The 22080-nt window shown below is 42.6% G+C and overlaps 2 protein-coding genes across 2 annotated transcripts in view; one reads left to right on the top strand and one right to left on the bottom strand.

Moving 5' to 3' along the window:
* Positions 1 to 22080, bottom strand: part of LOC116896476 (NADPH-dependent 3-keto-steroid reductase Hsd3b5-like) — a 358044-nt gene that overhangs the window by 230712 nt on the left and 105252 nt on the right. The gene's annotated exons all lie outside the window — the stretch shown is intronic.
* On the top strand, positions 11530 to 17225 carry LOC116896477 (3 beta-hydroxysteroid dehydrogenase/Delta 5-->4-isomerase type 1). Its single transcript, XM_032897642.1, has 3 exons — positions 11530 to 11674; positions 13313 to 13477; positions 16072 to 17225. Exons 1-3 carry the CDS (start codon positions 11530 to 11532, stop codon positions 16881 to 16883), a joined length of 1122 nt encoding a protein of 373 aa, XP_032753533.1. The 3' UTR covers positions 16884 to 17225.

The following is a 22080-nucleotide window of genomic DNA, read 5'->3' as shown; positions in this document are numbered from 1 at the left end:
ACATGGTTACTGGAAGACTTCGTTCCTTAAAAGCTATTGAATAGGAACCTCTATTCAGTTTCTTGTTGACTATCAGCTGGAGGCTACTCTGTGTTCTTTAGTGTCCTCCACAACACAGCATCCTACTTTATCATAACTAATGCAAGAAAAAGAGTTAGCATGCTAGATAGAAGGCACATCCTTCCTAAACTGGAAGCAGCATTCCTTCAGCTTTGTCTTTCTATATTCATTAGAAGCAAGTGATTGGGTTTAGACTGTGCTCAAAGGGAAAGGGTTAGATAGGTAGAGATATGGGAGTGACTCACACCCAATCATTCTCAGCCCCTGAAGTACACACTTAAGAGCACCCACGACTTCCCTAGGGAACTGGAAGGCAGAGTAATGGGTAAGAGATGAGAACCAGACTCATAACTTTCTCTTTCCTCACTCTCATTGCCTTTCTAGCAAAGACAGCTAAGCTGTATTTACAGAGGTAAAAGAGATATGACTTCAAGCCTCTCATTGTAGCAAAGGATACAACACATTCTCCTTTATGATAGCTGGTACTTCAAACAGTTCAAATACTTGAGACTCTATGGATGACCATCCTTTAAATGGGAATAAAATTATTTTTCCTCTACAAATTGTTTTGCCCTAGACAGTAGTTTTAGTCTCCAATTGGAATAAAATCTTGAAGCCTTAGAGTATTTTTCTTTTTAAAAAATTGAGTTAACTGAAGACAGCTACAGTGTACTCATATAAATACAAATTAGTAAAATTTAAAAAAATGATTTAATTTGTTTACTGTTAGTTTAATATACGTATATCATGCATTCTCTTCATTTTAACCTCTCTACTTTCTTTCTCCTTCCAAACATTCTTATCCCAACTCTTCCCAGCAAGTCTCATTCCCACAGTCAGGCCTTTTGTATTTTGTTTTGTAACTCTGATTTTAACCAGTACTGTCTATGTGGCAATGGGTTTGGAACTACATATTGGAGCCTGGTGGGTCTCCATTTGGTACACAACCAAAGGCAAGAACTGCTTACACACCAGAATCTATCAATTGGCAAAGAGACAATCGTGAATCCACTAATTTTTTTTTCTGGTAGCCATTTCTTTATTCTATTTGCTTATAGGTGTTGATACACAGATTTAAAAAAAAACTATTTGGCGGCTAAAGATATGGTTCAGCTGCTAAGAGTATGCATTCCTCTTGCTGAGGACCCAAATTTGGTCCCCAGCACCCATGTATGATGTCATGATGATGTTACCATCTGTAACTCCAACTCAGAGGATCAAACATCCTCTTCTGAACAGTTCAAACACTTGAACTCAAACCCACAAAGCCAATTCAGATGCTCATAATTAAAACTAAAGTATTTTAATAAGAACAAATTATTTTAGAGCCCTTGACTGTTCACCTTCCTACTCATAATTTAATCTATTTGACAGCACCTATTAAGCTCCCAGTATGTGTTAGATATAATGCAAGGTCTTATGGTGCTAAAAGGATTCATAAGAACCAAGTGGGCCAGGGTTATACAGTGAAAGTCTGTCTCGATTAAAAACAAAAAGCCAACAGGAAAAAAAAACATAACTAAGATTACTATTACAGTGATGAAACATCTTGAACAAAAAGCAACTTGTAGGGGGGAAGGGTCTTTGTGGCTTATGCTTCTACTTCACTGCTCATCATTTAAAGGAAACCAGGACAAGAAATAAATAGGGCAGGAACCTGGACGCAGGAGCTGATGCAGAGTCCATGGTGGGGGCGGGGGGCGGGAGGTTGCTGCTTACTGGCTCGCTCCTTGTAGCTTGCGCGAACTGTTTTCTATTATTAATAGTATGGTTTTGTTGTTGTTGTTGTTGTTGTTGTTGTTGTTGTTGTTGCTAATTTTACATCCAATTACAGCTTCCCCTTCCTCCTTTCCTCCCAGTCCCTCCCTCTCACCTCACTCCCCATCACCCTCCTCCCTTGCTCCTCAGAAATAGGGAAGGCTTCAGTGAATATCAAACCAACATGACATATCAAGTTGCAGTAGGAGTAGGTGCATCTTCTCCTATTGAGGCTAGACAAGGCAGCCCAGTTAGTGGAAAGGGATCCAGTTTGGCAACATTGTCAGAAACAGCCCCTGCTCCTGTTAGGAGTCCTACATGAAGACCAAGCTATACAACTGCTACGTAAGTGCAAAGAGCCTAGGTCCATCCTGTGCATGCTCTCTGGTTGGTGGTTCAGTCTCTGTGGGTCCCTATGGGCCCAGGTTAGTTGATTCTGTAGGTTTCCTTGTGGTTTCCTTGACCTCTCTGGCTCCTTCAATCTTCCCTCCCCACCTTCCATAATAGTCCCTAAGCTCTGCCTAATGTTTGGCTGTGTGTCTCTGCATTTGTTTCCATCGGCTGCTGGGTGAAGTTCTCATCTGCAAGTAAGCTGGGTATTGTCTCGTGGCAGGAGGCTCAAGCTGGTCTGGGCGTTGGTTGGCCAGTATCTCAATTTCTGCTCCGTCTTTATCCCTGCACACTTGTAGGAAGAACAAATTATGGGTCAAAGATATTGTTGCTGGGTTGATGTCCTTATCCCATTTGGAAGTCTTTTCTGGTAACAAGAGATGGTCATTTCAGGCTCCATATCCCCCATTGCTAGAAGTCTTAGGTAGGGTCCTCATTGATCCCTGAAAATTTCCTTGTCCTCTCCTTCCAGATTGTCCCAGAGATGGCCCCATACCTATTCCAATTCTCTCTCTCCATACCCTCTCCCTCTGCCCTCCCCTGACTTGAATCATTCTGTTCCCTTCCTCATACCCTCCCCAACCCAGTCCCCTTCCTCCATTCACACCTGATGTCTGTTTTATTTTCTCTTCTCAGTGAGATCCAAGTTTTTCCTCTCCCCCTTGGAGCCTCCTTGTTACTTAGGTTCTTTGGGCTTGTGGATTGTAGCATGGGTAACACACACTTATAAGTATAAACCATGTTTGTCTTTCTGGATCTGGGTCACCACACTCAGAATGGTATTTTCTAGTTCCATCTAGTCACATGCAAATTTCATGCTGCCTTGCCTATAATAGCTGAGTAACAGTCTATTGTTAAATGTACCACATTTTCTTTATACATTCTTTGGTTGAGGGACATCTGGGTTTTTTCCGGTTTCTGGCTATTAAGAATAAAGCTGCTATGAAAATAGTTGAGCAAGTGACCTTGTGGGATGATAAACAATCTTTTAGATGGGGTTGGGGATTTAGCTCAGTGGTAAAGCGCTTGCCTAGCAAGCGCAAGGCCCTGGGTTCGGTCCCCAACTCCAGGAAAAAGAAAAAAGAATCTTTTATATGCCCAGAAGCTGGGTCTTGAGGTAGAACTATTCTAAATTTTTGGAGAAAACACCAAGTTGATTTTCCAAGTGGTTATACAAGTTTGCACTCCCAACAGCAATGGAGGAATGTTCCCCTTCCTTGCTACAATCCTTGCCAGTTTTTGATCTTAGCCATTCTAATGGGTCTAACATGGAATCTCAGAGTCATTTTTGATTTGCGTTTCTCTGATGACTAAGGATGTTGAACATTTCTTCAAGTGCTTCTTGGCCATTAGAGATTCCTCTGTTGAGGAGTCTCCGTTTAGCTCTATACCCCATTTTTTTAATTGAGTTATTTGGTTTGTTGATGTCTAGTTTCTTGAGTTCTTTATATATTTTGGATATCAGCCCTTTGTGAAATGTTGGGTTGGCAAAGATCTTTTCCCATTCTGCAGGCTGTCATTTTGTCCTGTTGATGGTATCCTTTGCCTTTTAGAGGTTTTTCAGTGTCTTAAGGTCCCATTTTAAAATTACTGAGCTTAGTGCCTGAGCTGTTAGTGTTTTATTCATGAAGTTGCCCTCTGTGCCTCTGCATTCAAGGCTATTCCTCCTTTCTCTACTATCATATTTAGTGTACCCGGTTTTATGTTGAGGTCTTTGATCACCTTGGACTTGAATTTTGTACAGAGTTTAGACATGGATATATTTGCAATCTTTTATATTCAAACATACAGCTCGACCAACAATGTTTATTGAAGATGTTTTCTTTTTTCCATTGTGTGTTTTTGCCTTCTTTGTCAATGATCACGTTCCATAAGTATGTGGGTTTACTTGTGGGTCTTTGATTCGATTCCATTGATTAATTTGTCTGTTCCTATACCAATACCATGCGGCTTGTATTACTATTGATCTGAAATACAGCTTGAAATCAGGGGCTCAATACCCCCAGAAGTTCTATTATACAGGATTATTTTAGCTATCTTGGGCTTATTGTTTTTCCATATGAAGCTGAGTCTTATTTCAAAGTTTGTAAAGAATTGTGTTGGAATTTTGATGGGAATTGCATTGTATCTGTAAATTGTTTTTAGTAAGATGACCACTTTTACTATGTTAATCCTTCCAATCATGAGCATGTAAGATCTTTCCATCTTCTTATTTCTTCTTCAATTTTTTTCTTCAGAGACTTGAAGTTCTTGTCATACAGGTCTTTCACTAGCTTGGCTAGAGTTACACCAAGATATTTTATATTATTTGAGGCTATCATTAAGGATGTTGCTTCCCTATTTTTTTCCTCAGCCTGTTTATTATTTGTATATAGGAGGGCCACTGAATTTTTGTCGTTAATTAATTTTGTCTCCAGCCACTTCGCTGAAGGTATTTATTAAATACAGGAGTTCCCTGGTAGAATTTTTGGGGTCACTTATGCACACTATCATATCATCTGTGAAAAGCGATACTTTGAGTTCTTCAAATTTGTATTTCCTTGATCTCCTTTAGCTGTCTTACTGCAGAACTTGAAGTAATATATTGAGATCATCATGTGGGTTTTTTCTTTCAGTTTGTTTATATGTTGGATTATGTTGATGAATTTCTGTATGTTGAATCATCCATGCATCTCTGGGATGAAGCCTACTTGTCATGGTGGATGATGTTTTTGATGTGTTATTGGATTACGTTTGTGAGTTTTTTCGCATCAATGTTCATAAGGGACTTTGGTCTGAAATTTTCTTTATTGAGTCTTTGTATAGTGTACATATCAGGGTGACTGTGGTCTCATAAAATAAATTTGACAATGTTTGTTCTGTTCCTATTTTGTGGACGAGTTTAGGGAGTTACTGGTATTTGATCTTCTTTGAAAGTCTGGTAGAATTCTGCACAGAAACCTGGGCTTTTTTGTTTGAAGACTTTTACTGACTGCTACTATTTCCTTAAGGGATATTGGTCTATTTAGATTGTTTACCTGATCTTAATTTAAATTTGGTATGTGGTACCTTCCCCATCTCTTAATTTTTGTTAAAATTAATTTATCTAGTAAAAGTCTATTTTATTACATATTAGAATAGCTACTCTATCTTGTTTCTTAGGTCCATTTGCTGGGAAATTTTATTTTCCAGCCTTTTACTCTTAGGTAATGTTTATCTTTGTTCCTGAGGTGTGTTTCTTATATGCAGCAGAATGCTGGATCCTGTTTTTACATCTATTCGTTTAGGCTGTGCCTTTTTATTGGGGAATTGGTTCCATTGATGTTGAGAGATATTAATGACCAATGATTTTTATTTTTAATTCCTGCTATTTTGATGTTAGTAGTGTGTGTGTGTGTGTGTGTGTGTGTGTGTATGTGTGTGTGTGTGCGCGCACACACACACACACGCATCCCTGTGTCTGGACTCCCCTTCTTTTGGTCCTCCGGTGTAGAATTATTTATTTCCTGTATTTTCCTGGGTGTAGTTTACCTACTTGGATTTAAGTTTTCCTTCTAGCATCTTCTAGAGAGCCAGATTCATAGATAGATACTATTTAGATTTGGTTTTTTCATGGAATAGCTCATTTTCTCTCTCTATGGTGATTGAAAGTTTTTCAGGGTATAATAATCTGGGCTGTCATCTGTGGTCTCTTAGAGACCTCCCGACATGTAAAAGCCTTTTTGGCTTTTAGAATAAATGCTGAGTACAATTCTGGTAGCTCTACCTGTATATATTGCCTTAGTCCTTTTTCCGTGCAGATTTTAATATCTTTTTGTTCTGTATATTTAGTGTTTAGATTATTATGTGGCAGGGGGATTTTCTTTTCTGGTCCAATATATTTGGTCCTCTGTAAGTTTCTTCTATATACATAAGCATCTCTTTCTTTAGGTTGGGGGAAATTTCTTGTCTGATGTTGTTGAAAATATTTTCTGGAACTTTGATCATCTGGAACTTCTCATCATCTATTACTGTTATTCTTACGTTTGGTCTTTTCAAAGTGTCCCAGACTTCCAGGATGTTTTGGGTCAGGAATGCTTTAGATTTAAAAATTTATTTGACTTATGTATCAATTTACTCTATCATATTTTCTATGCCCGAGAGTCTCTCTTCCATCTATTGTATTCTGTTGGTGATGCTTGTGTCTGTAGTTTCTGTTCTCTTAGGTTTTCCATCTCCAGGATTCCCTCAGTTTGTGTTTTCCTTTTTGCTCCCATTTTTATTTTCAGGTCTTGAACAGTTTTATTCATTTCCTTTCCCCTTTGGATTGTGTTTTACTGCGTTAAGGGATTTATTCATTTCATCTTTTAAGGCCTGTATCATCTTCATAAGATTGAATTTAAGGTCATTTTCTTGTGCTTCAGCTATGCTGGAATATCCAGGGCTTGCTGTAGTGGAATACCTATGCTTTGATGATGCCATATTGCTCTGGTGGGTGTTGATTTTTTTTACACTGGCCTCTGACTATCTGGGTATTATAGGTTATTTTAGGTTCATGTGCTCATTTCTGATGTTATCTTTGTTAGATGGTTTTTTTGGGAGGAGGTGGTCTCTTTGGTTTCTGTTCCTCTTGGTCTTCTAGCCTAAGTAGCCTGGGGCTCTGGTGACCAGTGAGTCTTCAGATCCATTGGGTATCTCCACTGGGTTTTTGTATCTTGTATGGCTTCTTAGGCTTGGAGTGCTAAATTTGTCTCTGTAGTCCCTATTACCAGCATGGCCTGGGGTCCCTGATGCCTGCATATATATGAGGTTCTGCTTACTGCTGTTGAGTATGCTTTGAAAGGATTGGCTTGGGTCTTACCTGGTGTCTCTGATTCTGGCAGGCCTCCAGGAAAGGAGGTCCAATTGTGGGGTGGGAAACTGAGCACAGGGTATGTGTTAAAGTTGACAGCTGTTGGGTATACTCTTTGAGATTCATGGGTAAGTGCTTAAGGCAGGGTCTTATCTGGTGTCCTTGTGCCAACAGGCCTCTGGAAAAGCAGGTAGAGTTGTGGGCTTGTTATTTTATAGAACCCAGGAAATGCCGTCCCAGTGGTGGCACTACCCATAATGAACTAGATTCTCCCTCATAAATTGCTAATTAAGGAAATGACCAATAGGCTCTATTACAGCCCAAGATTATGGAGGCATTTATTTCAATTGAAGTTCCCTCCTCTTGATGACCCTAGCTTGTGTCAGATTGATTTTAAAACCAGCTGGCACAATTTATCCTTTGTCAACTTGACACCCAAACACATCACTTATTGTGTTGGCTAGTTTTAACACAAGCTAGAGTTATCTGAAAGGAGGAAACCTCAATTAAGAAAATGGCCCCATAAGATCCAACTGTTGGGCATTTTCTTAATTAAAGATTGATGTGGTAGGCCCAAACCCATTGTGGATGGTGCCTTCCCTGGTTTGGTGGTCCTGAGTTCTATAAAAGGTAGGATGAGCAAGCTATATTGAGCAAGTCAGTAATCAGCCCCCCTCCATGATTTTTACATCAGCTCCTGCCTTTAGGTTCCTGTTCTGTTTAAGTTCTTGCCATGATTTCTTTCAATGATGAACAGCGATACAGAAGTATAAGCTAAATATACTCTTTCCTTCTCAACTTCATTTTTTGTCATGGTGTTTTGTGGCAGCATTAGAAACCCTAAGACATTTTTCCTTATAATTTATCACAGCTCCACTTCTCTCCTCTGGTGAATTAAGCACAACCTTTCCTTTCTTGTGGGTCCCAAGATCTCATATTAATATTAATATTACAGCATAAAACACTATAAACATTAAAAATCTACAAATTCGAAAACCTTAGAAGTTCAGTCTCTTTTAAAATCCAATGTTTCTAAATAACTCTAAAGTATTTTTTAAAAGTTTCAGTCTCTTATTGGTAGAGCTGGCCCAGCCCCATGCCTGACACAGCACTCAGGAGACCAGGTCCTGTATCTCATTTGGGCAACACAGTTTAATTGGCCCTGATGGCCTAGGCATGGATGAGTCATCCTGAGGGCATGACAGCAGGAAAGATGGCTCTGCCCCCTTGCTGGCTGAGACACTGGATAGGCTAGCCAAGGCAGGGCAGTAGAGTTTGCCCCAATATAGTGGATGCAGAGCTGGCAGACTGACCAGTCCAGACACCTTTCAGTCCTAGATCCATGGCTTTGAATTGGCTCACCCCAACACCTACCCCATCTATGAACTGCTAGACTGCATGAAGGGTCCAGTCCTACATATCCAAAATTATAAGATCTCTATGACACAGGACCATAACAGGATATCCAAGATGAATCCAGTGAGGTTACAGTACTGATGGTGTAGCAGAACCTAGAGTCCTTTAATCAGACTAACAACTCATTGCAATGAACACCTACAAGCAAAGAAATATGTACAAAAGTGTATTTTATGGGACACAGTGACACACTACAGCTTCCACAACAAGAATTTTTTCTCTGTTGATCAGAGTTGGGGGAGGTTACAAGGGGGGAGTGTGGGTACATAAGGAGGAAGAAATGCATGGGATTGGGGTGCATAATGTGAAATCCACAAAGAACCAATGAAAAGAAGACCAGAAGACCTCTGGGTATTTAGCCAAAGGCTGAAGTTCCCCTACCATCTTCCATTCAAGCTGCTACAAGCCTCCATAAGGAGAGCCTCTGTGAGACCAAGTTACAATTTCTCTTGCGACATCGTCACATAGACCATATGAAAAGGCAGATGCTACTAAATTGTTTTTTTTTTTAATGGTGTGTTTCCACTGGAGGGCAAAGGTATCATGAGAAATAAAATCTGAAAAATTTGGGAATCCACATGCATTACTTAATGAAAGTGCCACCGTTGCAAGTTCCTAAAGTTTGCAAGCAAGGATAGATAGTTCTGGTCCCACCCAGAGCTACAGACAAGAGAAAGCCTGCTGAGGTGTCATTTCTGTACAGCGAGCTCACAGCAGGACAGACTCTAGCACTGTGCCTGGGGATTTATCTAATTTTTGCAGTTAAACCTCGCACACTGCATACCAGGCCATTTTGCAGACTGGTGGCTGTTTTAATGATAGAAAATCCATGTCTTTCTGAGGATTATTCAACAAGTTAAAAAGTAATCCCCTTGATTCTCAGAATCCTTGGAACAGAAGCACAGCACATTCCTACATTTATGAGAGCTCTTTTCTCTATATTTGCTTCATGGTTTTTTTTTCCTCCAACCTACGTAAATAGACCAAGATCAAACTCCAAGGTTACATAATCCTTGAAGCCGCCCCTGATCTTTCCAGGCAGCATTGAACCTTTTCTTTTCTTTTCTTTTTTAATTAGATATATTTCTTTACTTACATTTCAAATGCTATTCCCTTTCCCAGTTTCCTGCCCATAAGTCCCCCCATACCCTCCCCAGCCCCAATACAGTTGTTCCCTCCATCCATCCCCCTTACTGTCCCACCACATTCCCCTGCTTGGGGGTCCAACCTTGGCAGGACCAAGTGCTTACCCTTCCTCTGGTGCCCCAACAAGGCTGTTCTCTGATACATATGCAGTGGGAACCCTGGGTCAGTCCATGTATAGTCTTTCGGCAGTGGTGTGTCCCTGGAAGCTCTGGTTGGTTGGCATTGTTGTTCTTATGGGGTTTCAAGCTCCTTCAACTCTTTCAATCCTTCCTCTAATTCCCCCAAGGAGGTCCTGTTCTCAGTTCAGTGGTTTGCTGCTAGCATTGACCTCTGTATTGGACATGCTCGGGATGACTTTCCCTCCGTTTCCTACATTCTGAACTCAGTAGCTACTGCACTTGTTCTGCGTACTTTTTCCTTAATTCATGATTTTTATTCACTTTACATCCTGGCTATGCCTCCCTTCCTTCTTCATTTCACAGTTCCACCCTCACAAATGCCTCTCCCCAAGACCACTTCCCTTCTCCCCATTCACAAAAAAAGGAAACCCCCACACCCAACCCTACCCCAGGTACCCACCCACCCTGGGACAACAAGGTACAACAGGACTGAGAACATCCTCTTTCACAGAGGCCTGACCAGGCAGTCCAGATAGGGGAAGGGCACCAATACATGGCAACAAAGTCAGAGACAGTCCCTGCTTCACGTAGAGACATGAAGGCCAAGCTGGCTCATTTGCTGCAAATATATAGGAGGCCTAGGTCAAGCCCCTGCATGCCCCAGTACTTTCACAACTTGTCCACATAACTCCCTTAGCACCTTCCGATGTTTGGCTGTGGGTCTCTGCATCTGTTTCCAACCTCTGTTAGATGAAGTCGCTCAGGAGACAGTTATGCTAGGTTCCTGTGTATAAGCATAGCAGAGTGTCATTCACAGCACCAAGGCTGGATCTCTCACATGGGATGGGTCTCAAGGTGTTAAGTAGGGCCTCCAGGAAAGCAGGCCTGCACATATACATTATAATAAACTCTTAAATATATAACTAGTTGTATGACTTCATTTCTTAATAAAGAATATTAAAGACAATTTTAGCATATACATTAAAAACTATTTTTATAAAAAATATTTTGAATAATAAAAAGAATATTTTTTAATCTCACTAAATGCTTACTGGGTTGCACTGCAGATATCCATAAAATAAATTCAAATTCTTGTAGAAATTTGATATAATTATTCCTAGATTCAATTTACTAAATTTCTTCTAATTCTTTTTTTGTTTTGCTTTGGTTTGCTTTTAGAGACAAGGTCTCATTATATAGTCCTGGCTATCCAGTAACACACTATGTACATTAGGATGGCCATGAACTCACCTGGCTCTGCCTTTAGAGTGCTGGGATTAAAAGCATGCACTGCACTACCACTCCCATTTTTCTAATTCTTTAGTATTTTATATCTGTTGCTCCATTTTACATTAATGATAATACTGTAAGAAGTGCACATGTCCAAACAAAATAGTCGTTATCACAAGGGAGCCTTGAAGCTGACATTTCTTCCTGTGTCAAGAATGAAGGACAGAATGTTTATCAATCACTGGGAAGGAGGGACCACAGAGAAGAATAAGTAATGACCACAACGCAAGCCTGCATCAAGATATAATGAGTCAGAAGACCAGGGATTAAAACTCTAGTGCTGATCTGAGAGCTGAGGAGAGCCGCATCGAGACTTTCTCATCTGATTTTGAACAATTTAACAGGTTGGATTTTATTTTGTTTCATTTTATTTTAGCTTCTCTTGCTGATAGTGTGGTCATAGTGTGCAGGCAAAAATTGGGTAGAGGGAATTCAAGGAATTACTGGAAAACTGTTTTCACTGGATCTTTTTGTCTAGCTCTCCTTAGGATCACCATACATCACAACTGCTCTGCCTGTGATCTGCTTCCTGGGTTGACCATGCCTGGATGGAGCTGCCTGGTGACAGGAGCAGGAGGGTTTGTGGGCCAGAGGATCATCCGGATGTTGGTGCAGGAGAAAGAACTGCAGGAGGTCAGGGCTCTGGACAAAGTCTTCAGAACAGAAACCAAGGAGGAATTCTCTAGTAAGTGAGTCAGAGGCTCTGTTTGTGTGACTGTAAGGAGTGATCACTGAGGATTGGGAGGGCTTCTTGTCTAGCGAATATGGAGAAGCACTTGGAACTTAAGGCTTCTCCCCTGCTCAAACACATCGGGAAGATTCATGACCACACAGCATATAATACACCACACAGCTGTATGGCTAGAGTGTGACTTGTGTCTGATCTAGAGATAGTGGCCACAAGGACAACCTCTGTCTTTCTTCCCAAGTGGCAATCTCACAGTTGTGTACTTCCTGTAAGGTGAACTTAGTACATATTGGTCTACTGGAAGGATGCTGGGTTGGGGGCCTCCACAGAGGGTCCCTGCCTTTTCTACTTACTCTTGTTATTTGTTCCTTTCCTTGTGTGGTTTGGCAGAGGACACTCAGTGAGCATTCTCCAACATGGAATTGAAATAAAAAGTCAAATCAGTGAGTAAAAGAGAGACAGAGAAGGCAGAGCGTGAAAGACTGAATCACACAGAGCATGTACGAAACAGTATAATGACCAGGGTCAGGTGAGGGCCATGGACTCCTCACCTCCTTTCTCCAACGTCATTCCCCTCTATCCTTCATCTCCACAGAGGAAATGACAGAAGACTTGTCTGGAGCCTTGCGTTCTTCTTGACTGAAATTGCTGCTCCTAGGGCAAGAGCAAGCTCTGGAATGACAGTGCAGATTCTTAGCTGCATTGTCTTCACACCCTCAAAATATCCCTGCAGGGACCATAGGAAAAGAGCCTCAGCTATGAGGACAGTGTCAGGAACTGGTGCAGATTGCCTATGTCACATACTCCTTTGTGAGGAATTTACCTGACTACGTAATTAACAGAGTCCCCCTGTGGATTCCATAGAAGCTAAAGATACTGATGTATCCATGGCCCTGGCTTCCTGCCTGCAACCGAGGTCTCTTATGGGCTGACTTGTATTCAGCATCGATAAATGCTTCTGACAACTGCTGTATGCTGACTGACAGTTCTCTCAGAGGCTCCATTCCCATCTCTGTAATTCAGCTAGCTCTTCATTTGTTGTCAGCTCAGACCCAGAATATCAAGACCTATCAAGGTCAGGGCTGAAATAGCTTTGTGTCTCACTCTTCTGAATCCATCTCACTGGAACTCTGGAGGACATAATCCGGTTATCCTGTTGTGGTACATATTTCTCTCCTGTCTTCACACCTGTGTACTGTATACCAAAGATTGGTGTCACTGCCTCCAGACTCAGAACTCCAGCTATTGTTTCTCCTTCAAATCCTAACAGGATTTCCTCATTCCCTATCAACTGAATCCTAGCCTCCCTCCTTACATTTGAGTGCCACCTCCTCTCTGGTTACTTTAATGAATATAGGAATTTCCCATAATTCCTTGTTTATGTGTAAAGCACAAATGGCATCTTACTGCTCAGATGCATTTTCTACAAAGGGATGGGATGGAAATAGATGCTTCCTCATTCCCTACAAATGCTACATTCTGATTTTTGAGCGTTTATGCTTCCTTCAGTAGAAAGGCCTCCTCCCCTGTGTCTTCTCCCCATAGCTGCCCTTGAAGGTCTAGGTAACTGAAACCTGTTTAGGAAATTTCAATCCCATGCAGAAATCTTCCCAAGGATCTTCTTTGTGTCCACAGAGCTGCAGACAAAGGCCAAGGTGACAATGTTAGAAGGAGATATTCTGGATGCCCAGTACCTGAGGAGAGCGTGCCAGGGCATCTCTGTTGTCATCCACACCGCTGCTGTCATTGATGTCTCACATGTCCTACCCAGGCAGACCATCCTAGATGTCAATCTGAAAGGTACAGTACCTGAGGACAACATGGAGCATTAGGAAAATGAGAAGAGAAGAACAGGTAGTGGGGGACTCCTAATTGGAAAATGCTGTGCTCATACACATCTCTGACAGCACTGCTCACAGTCCCTATATTTCCTTAAGATTTCATTTTCTTTTGTCTCTGCATTACTGCTATATGATTGGTATGATGAGTGCTGGTGGGGAAAGAAAATGGCATCAGATCGCTGGTACTGGTGTTTCAGGTGGTTGTGAAAAGCTAAACTCTGAAGCACTTTGCCATCCCTCTTGTCCCCAGTCTCCAGTCAGGAAAACAGGCTGCGGGTGTGGGGGAGGAACAGGATTAAGACTCCAGATGAGGAAGGGAATGAAGCTTTAGACTCAAGCTCTCAGTCCTGTTCTCCTTCATCCCAGTGCAGCTGCATTCCAAGACCCAACCCCCCATGTCCACCTAGCCAGGGCCAGCTTCCAGGACAGATCCAGGCATGAGACAGTCCAGTGTGTTTTAGCGTAGTTCTGTGAGAGCCACCCTGCACCCAGGAGGCAAGTTGTCCCTGGTATAGACCAAAGCAAAGCTGTTTCACAGAAGCAGGCTGGAAGAATGAACCAGCTCTTGTCCTCCCATGCACTTTTCTTAGGAGACATTAACTCCCATGTCTTTAACATAAGCTTCTCAGCCCACTGTGGCCCTCCTCTGGAGGAGGTAAGGATTTTTCCCATGATCTTCTTCTTTTTCTCTATTTTACTTTTAGTGGGTCTTTCTGAAGTATGGCTTCATAATGTAAGTTATGATGAAACACGTAAATTCACATGGGATTTCTATGTAATATCCTCACTTGAACCACCAAGGACCAATCTCTTTATCACCACTACACCCTCCTCCACATAAGTTCTTTTTTGGTTAATTTATCCTCTCATACAGTAGACCTCAACTGCAGCATCCTCTCCATCTTTCCACCCCCTACCTCCTTCATCAGCTTCCTCACCTCCTCCATTCCCATCCGTTCCTCCCATGTTTCCTTTCAGAAAAGGGCTGGCCTCGCAGGGATATCAATCAAACCTGACATATCAAGTTGAATTAAGACTAGACAGAGACCCTCACATTGAGACTGGATGAAGCAACCCAATAGGAGGAAAATGGTCACAAAAGCAGGCAGAAGCATCAGAAACAGTCCCTGCTCTCCCCCGCCTCTCTCTCTCTCTCTCTCTCTCTCTCTCTCTCTCTCTCTCTCTCTCTCCCCCAAAACACCAAACTCCACAATGAAAACATATATAGGCCCTAAGGTAGACACATGCAGGCTCCCTGACTGTTGGTTCAGTAACAGTGAGCTCCTAGGAATCAAGGTGTTTTGATTCTGTGGGTTTTCAGCTTGAGACTCAAGCCACCAGGGGAAGACCACCATGAAAATGCCTGGGGGAACAGAAGACAGGTAACAGATGTCCCAGGAACCTATAATAAAACCACCTGCAACAGGCAAATATATATGAGTGAAATTATGTCTAATGATATTTTGCTATACTCATAGATTGATGTCTAACCCAATTGTCACCAGAGAGGCTTCATCCAGGACCTGATGGAAATAGTTGCAGAGACCCACAGTAAAACATGAGGCAGAGTTCAGAGGCTCAGGCTGAAGAAAGGGAAGAAGGGAATGTAAGAGGCAGAGTGGTCAAGGACACCACAAGAAAACCCACGTGTGTTCCTTATGTGTGACTTTCAATTCGGTCACTTTTTGACAAAAGGAAAAATCATTTAGGATTTCCTGGAACACCTTTTAAATGTCCCTTCTGCTTTCTAAACCACAGCCCTGACACACATATTACTGCAGAAAGATGGCTAAGGACCCTGGTGTTCTTAGCCTGCCTCTCCACTGTAATGGTCGCCCGCTGCATATCCCAGCACAGGAGACTGAAGTGATGAGGATGGGCATAGGGCGTTATCACTAGAGCATTGTCACACTGAGAAAGTGTGTCACGGGGATAGCTATCAGCCCTCACCAGCAAACAAAACCCAAATTTCATTGGCAAATATATTAAACTTAAGAACATGAAGCCATTTCTCCAGGAATCGAATTACTGAGTGACTTTTAATGTCAATAAATGAGTGGGTGATAGTGGAATAACTCCTTGCCTGGGACATTACTGCCTTCCTCCGAGATCTGCAGGTCTGCACTGTGTCTACAGTGTCCTTCCACTCCAGGCGTGACCAGCAGTAGGCACGTATTGTTTTCAGCTTTCTTGCAGGCCCAATAGAAAGTAATGTGAATGAGAAATCTCATTCTTAAAGCTATATTCGCAAATTACACAGAAGAAAGCTTTTCTTCTTCTCCAGAATTAAAGGTTTAGACAGAAAGATAGGAAGATCTGTAAAGCCTCGGCTACCAGACAGTACGTGTCACTTATTTGATTCTTTATATTTGTTTACTTACTTTTCATTGCTCATGTGCCCGTGGCATAGTTTTGCTGATTCACAAAAAGAAAAGAAAAAAAAAAAGAAAAAGAGTGCACCAGAGAGCTAGAAATAGGGTAGAAATAACAGGAAGGAGACTCTTAGTTTTTATTTCCCAACACTGACACTGACAGTGTGTTGTGTGTGATTAGGTACCCAGAACCTATTGGAGGCCTGTGTCCAAGCCAGTGTGCCAGCCTTCATCTACTGCAGCACAGTTGACGTTGCAGGGCCCAACTCCTACAAGAAGATCATCCTGAATGGCCATGAGGAAGAGCATCATGAAAGCACATGGTCAGATGCATACCCATACAGCAAAAGGATGGCCGAGAAGGCAGTGCTGGCAGCCAATGGGAGCATCCTGAAAAATGGTGGCACACTGCATACTTGTGCCTTAAGGCCCATGTACATTTATGGGGAGAGAAGTCCATTCCTTTCTGTCATGATACTTGCAGCCCTCAAAAATAAGGGTATTCTGAATGTTACTGGCAAATATTCCATAGCCAATCCAGTGTATGTGGAAAATGTGGCCTGGGCACATATTCTGGCTGCCAGGGGCCTTCGAGACCCCAAGAAGTCACAAAATGTCCAAGGACAGTTCTACTACATCTCAGATGACACCCCTCACCAAAGCTATGATGATTTAAATTATACCCTGAGCAAGGAATGGGGCCTCCGCCTTGATTCCAGCTGGAGCCTTCCTCTGCCCCTGCTCTACTGGCTTGCCTTCCTGCTGGAAACTGTGAGCTTCCTGCTGCGTCCATTTTACAACTATAGGCCACCCTTTAACTGCCACTTGGTCACACTGTCAAATAGCAAGTTCGCTTTCTCCTACAAGAAAGCTCAGAGAGATCTGGGCTATGAGCCACTTGTCAGCTGGGAGGAAGCCAAGCAGAAAACCTCGGAGTGGATCGGGACACTAGTGGAGCAGCACAGGGAGACACTGGACACAAAGTCTCAGTGACAGAAAGGGGGCAAGGATGTGGTTCTGGGTGTTACCAGGTCCTCCAGCTAGGACAGAGGCACAATCCAGGTCCTGATGCCCTCTTTTGACACAGACTCTAACTCTGTGTCTTAATGACGTCACTGGAAGCCTCGCTAGTCCACAAACTTTCTTCCCTAATCTCCTGTCCAGAGACACACAGGTAGTTGTGCCTCAGCTGCTGTGACCAAAGGCTTCAGCAATGACAATTTCCTGTCACTTAGAGCTTAGTATTACTTTTCTGTTCCTCTTCAAGTCCTAAATCACATCCTGCTTTGGTTAAATCTCATTGATTTATAAAGCAATAAATATTGTAACGCCTTACCTGGAGTCAGCATCTTTCTGTTCTTAGGCACTGCTGTGATTTCCCTTCCATAGCCAGGCCCTTTCACGTCACAAACAGAACAGAGAGTGCACCTCACTCAGAGGAAGTAGCAATCTGAGAGTAGCCTTCATCATCAAGAAGTGGGTGTTAAGGGGTGGTCAACAGGGAAGACTACACACACGTGAGTTTAAGCGAATAGAAAAGACTTTATTCTGTCTGCCAGATACACTAGGTGCTGAGGACCCAGGGTAGCACTGAGCTTTTCTTTCAGTGAGGGATTAAGCACAAAAATGATGTTCTAGGTTGAGAATTTCAGTTAATAAGAATAGACAAAAAGCAGAACAACAGAAGCTAAAAATGAAGGCTAGTAGATTATCAGACTTTCCAAAACTAGATGGACTTTGAAGGATTAGAACTTTGTTTTGGTTTTGACAGGAGGTTCTGTCTAAGTGCTGAGTTTTATGGCCCAAGTGGTATTGCCATCATGGTCTCAGTTATGCTAAAGTCTGTGTCCCTGTTACTATGGGCAGGAACTGTGATTGACATAGATTAGCTCATTTTATACTCCCCAAACAGGGAGCAAGGACTCTCATTCCTGCATCATAGGTGATGAATCTTCATCTCCACCTCCCTGTCTGGATGTTGGAAAGTTGTCCACTTCACCAGAGAGACTGAAGTGAAACTTCTCATATTCTCCTTGCACCTTTCACTTGCTTGTAAAAGGGACATCAGTGAGTGTCCAGGCTCACCAGAATCTTAAGGAAACTGGGTATTCCTGAAGAAACAGGCCTAGAAAGAGAGAGACAGAGAAGGACAAACTCTCAGCCACAACCTGTAATGTCAATGTCCTTAAAGATTCTAGAACACATGTAGTTATATTTGTTTGTTTGTTTTGGGTTTTTTTTACTGGTTATTTTTATTTACATTTCAAATGTTATTCCCTTTCCCCATTTCCTGGCCATAAGCCCCCTATCCCATCACCCCCTTCTTCTATGAGTGTGTTCCCCCTCCCCAACCACCCACTTCCCACCCCCTCTGACATTCCCCTGCACTGGGGTTTCCAGCCTTGGCAGGATCAAGGGCTTCACATAGAGATATTTGTGATAGTTTGATCATTTGTTAATTAACTAATTAATAACCACCTATTTATACTTTAGAGTGTACATGATAAAGACAAGCCTAAGTTCCTCAAAGCTTAGAAGGAAGAGAACTGATTCAATCACACATGTGTTTTCACTCAGTCTAGAATGTGGAAGACATTATCCCTATCTCCTGATTTAATACCAGTCCTTTCATCTTCTACCTCTTCAGCTCATTTCTGCATGGCATTCTCTGACACTGTGCCCTTTATTTCCTTCCAGTTCTCTCCTTAACCTTTTCAATGTGTCCAAGAAGCCAGTCAGATAATGTGTTGTAATGTAAGGAGAACAGAGCTCTTAACCAACAATTAACAGACAGTTGTCCATTCCACACAGATAGAAGTAAAGAATGGATTAAAGTGGGGATATATCTGTTCCTTCTTGATATGTTGTCCCAAAAATGTATCTTAGCAAATGTGATGGTTTGCCCATCTCAGCTCAGGGAGTGGTACTATTAGAAGCTGTGGCCTTGTTGGAGGATTGTGTCACTGTGGGGGTCAACTTGGAGACCCTCTCCCTAGTTGACTGAGGATGCCCACTCTGCTCTTGGCTTCGTTCAAATGAACATATAGGACTCTCAGCTCCTCCTGCACCATGCCTGCCTGGATGCTGCCAGGCTCCGTTGATGATAATGGTGAACTCCTGCACCTGTAAGCCAGCCCCAATTAAATGCTATCTTCTATAAGACTTGCCTTGGTTGTAGTCTCTGTTCACAGGCGTAAAACCTTAATTAAGAAAGAAGTTGGGGCAAGGGACTGGGGTTTTGCTGTGATAGGCCTGACGATGCTTTTGTTTGGAAGAATATGGATTTGGGGACTTTGGACTTGGAAAGCAGTGGAAGGCTTTACCTGGGGCTAAATTGGACTATCCTAGAAGGAATATGAAAGACTTTGTTGCTAAGAGTAATTTGAATTGTGCTGACCTGACCCAAGAGGTTTCAGAGAAGAGGAATTTTAGTACATGGCATTGTTTCTGTTGTAGTCTATTAAAGAATGTGGCCACTTTTTGCCTGAGGCTAAGGTGAAGACACTCAGATTATTTGCCTTAATTGCATTGACAAAGGAAGTCCCATAAATGCTCTTCATAGACTTTGTTCTCTGGTTAAGTCTCATGAGGGGCATTTTAAACAAGTGTAGCCAGCTTAGAAAGGAAAACTATAAAATATAAAGTTTGAGTATTAATGGGATATTAGAAAGTCAAATGGAACTGAATCCTGTGTTCAAAGAGATAACAAATTAAGGGAATAGGACTTTTGGGCAAGATCCTACCTGCTAAATTTAGATCCAGGCATGGTGGTACACACCTTTAACCCCAGGATACAGGTATGCAGATCTCTGAGTTCTAGGTCAATTTACAGAACAAGATTCCGGACAGCCAAGCTTAGGCAGTGAAGGAGTTGGAAAACAGGAAGAGATAATGGAATAGAATTAGGAATGCCATGCTCCTGCCCCAGTAAGCAGAAGGACTCAGCACCTTTGGCCATATGGCTCTGGATTTAGAGTCCAGAATAAAAGGGATGACTGGGACAATTGATGCTGCTTAGCTGGAACTAAGAAATTAGTTGTGATTAACTAGAGACCAGCATCACTGAGGTGAAATCTTCTGGGGAGTATTTTCTGAGATCACAAAGAAACTGTGTTCCAGAGATAGACAAGGTTGTACCTCGTGCTACAGCTATACTTGGTAATGCATACAATTCACCCAGGTGGTACTGGTTTTGAAGGCATGAAGGCAATATAAAGAACAGCTGAGGCTTGTCACTGTGAGAAGCCATGGAGGGTCATTGGTTAAGGTGCAGCCCCAGTTGCAATATAAAGCCCAGGACTAAGGAGGTATGCAAAAATATTGAGGCTTGGCACCTTCAAATACATGAGCACAGAGAAAATTTTGCTTAACAGAACACCAATGACTTATGCTCTAAGATCAAAAATGAATAAATGGGACCTCATAGAATTGCAAATTTTCTAAGGCAAAGGATACTGTGCCATTAGGACAAAATGGCAGCCAACATTTTGGGAAAAGATCTTTACCAATCCTGCATCCTATATTCATAGAGGGTGAATATCCATCATATCAAAGAACTCAAGGAGTTAGACTCCAGAGAAACAGACAACCCTGTTTAAAAATGGGGTACAGAGCTAAACAAAGAATTCTCAACTGAAGAATACCAAATGGCTGAGAAGCACCTAAAGAAATGTTCGTCATCCTTAGTTGCCGCGCCTAACCTCGACCAGCAAGGAAGACATGACCACAGGAGATCTTCTTCAAGCAGTTTTATTCAGGAACCTTGATTCAATCTTCTGACCTCTCTCTCTTCTCCTCCCAGGGAATGCCCTGCACCACACTTAAATAGCTAGCACTGGCCAGTCCTAGCAAGCCATGTGGGTCATGTAGATAGGCTGTCACTATGCAGAAGCTAGCGGGCCAGGCAGACATAGCGAAATAAGGACTTGTTTACTGCAAGGAGCACTCACCGTTGGGAGGGTGGAAGGCGGAAACCAGCGCCATCTTTGAGGCGCGGCACGTCGCAGCTCTCTACAGTTCCCCCTTTTTGTTTAATTAATCAAGCAGGCAAAGGCACCGCTGAGCGTGGCGACACCCCTGTCTTAGGATCATCCCTTCATTAAACCCGTCAGGGACACCCGCTGCCCACAAGGTTCCGTGGCCTTAGGTAGAAGGGAAGCGTGCCCGTCCGCTGGGCAAGGTCACCACATATACTCAGGGGCGTAGTGCAACTAGGTCTTCTAAATGACCATAAGCCAGGCTTGAGGGGACTGTCCTGCTTCAATGGCTGTAAATGTCTGTACCACCATAGCCGCGTGCCGCCTCTGAACAAACCTCATTCTACAGAGACACCACAGGCTCACTAGGGAGACCAGCAGCAAGAATCCAGCTAGGGCTCCCATACCCACCCACTCTCTAAGATGATTCATAGCAGCAGCAATCCAAGATGACAATCCCGTAGCCAGTCTAGCATCTGCACATGTGGAGTTCACGGTCACGATGGCTACACATAGCTGATCCATTAAGAAATCGAATTCTCTAGTCTAATTACCTAAAAAATAACTTGACAACTGTTTAGACAAATTAGAGGAGTGGGCTTAAAGGTCATGACGTATCGGCATGGGTCTCGGGAACACCGAAAATTGGCAGCAGCCTGTTCATTGGCATATTCAATTAGAAAAGCTCTCCAATCTAGATACTGCCCTGGACTGAGGCACGCTCACGCCAGGGTGGTCCAATCATTAGGATCATGCAAAATCTGTGCAGAGCCTCTATCTGAGCAATAGTAAAGAGGCAGTGATACCATATGTCCTGACTGATTCCACCAGGGATTTGATCCCTTAAAGTCTAAAGGCTCATGATACCTTTGTTGATTAGCATCCACATAAACAGGATAGGCCAGATGTAGCTCTGTGCGGACTGCCTTCCACACTTCTGGGCAGAATGTACTACCCGAAACTCTACTTCCTCCCTCTACAACATTGCAGGGAGGAGGAGCCGAGGGGAACCGCCCAGGAGGTTCCTCCACCATTTTAGGCTTTTTCCTTTTCTTCTTCTGTCTATTCCTTAGAGACTGTTTCCGCATTTGATCTACCAACTCTTGTAACTCTTCTTCTGAATCTGTTTCGTCTGTTTCCTCCTCTGTATCTGTCTTTTCTGAGTCTGTCTCCTTTGCACTTCCCTGCTTTTCTGACCTCTCCTCTTGAAGCAT

This window comes from Rattus rattus, chromosome 3 (genome assembly GCF_011064425.1).
Source record: "Rattus rattus isolate New Zealand chromosome 3, Rrattus_CSIRO_v1, whole genome shotgun sequence".
In the NCBI taxonomy this organism is placed as follows: domain Eukaryota; kingdom Metazoa; phylum Chordata; class Mammalia; order Rodentia; family Muridae; genus Rattus; species Rattus rattus.
The sequence above is the reverse complement of the archived record's forward strand: the minus strand, read 5'-3'. Positions and strand labels throughout refer to the sequence as shown.

What these genes read in the sequence shown, in the direction of transcription:
- LOC116896477 (XM_032897642.1), top strand. Translation starts at nt 11,530, where the DNA reads ATGCCTGGATGGAGCTGCCTGGTGACAGGAGCAGGAGGGTTTGTGGGC. An exon ending in AACCAAGGAGGAATTCTCTA is followed by an intron (nt 11,675 to 13,312) that starts GTAAGTGAGTCA and finishes TTGTGTCCACAG; the next exon opens with AGCTGCAGACAAAGGCCAAG. An exon ending in CCTAGATGTCAATCTGAAAG is followed by an intron (nt 13,478 to 16,071) that starts GTACAGTACCTG and finishes GTGTGTGATTAG; the next exon opens with GTACCCAGAACCTATTGGAG.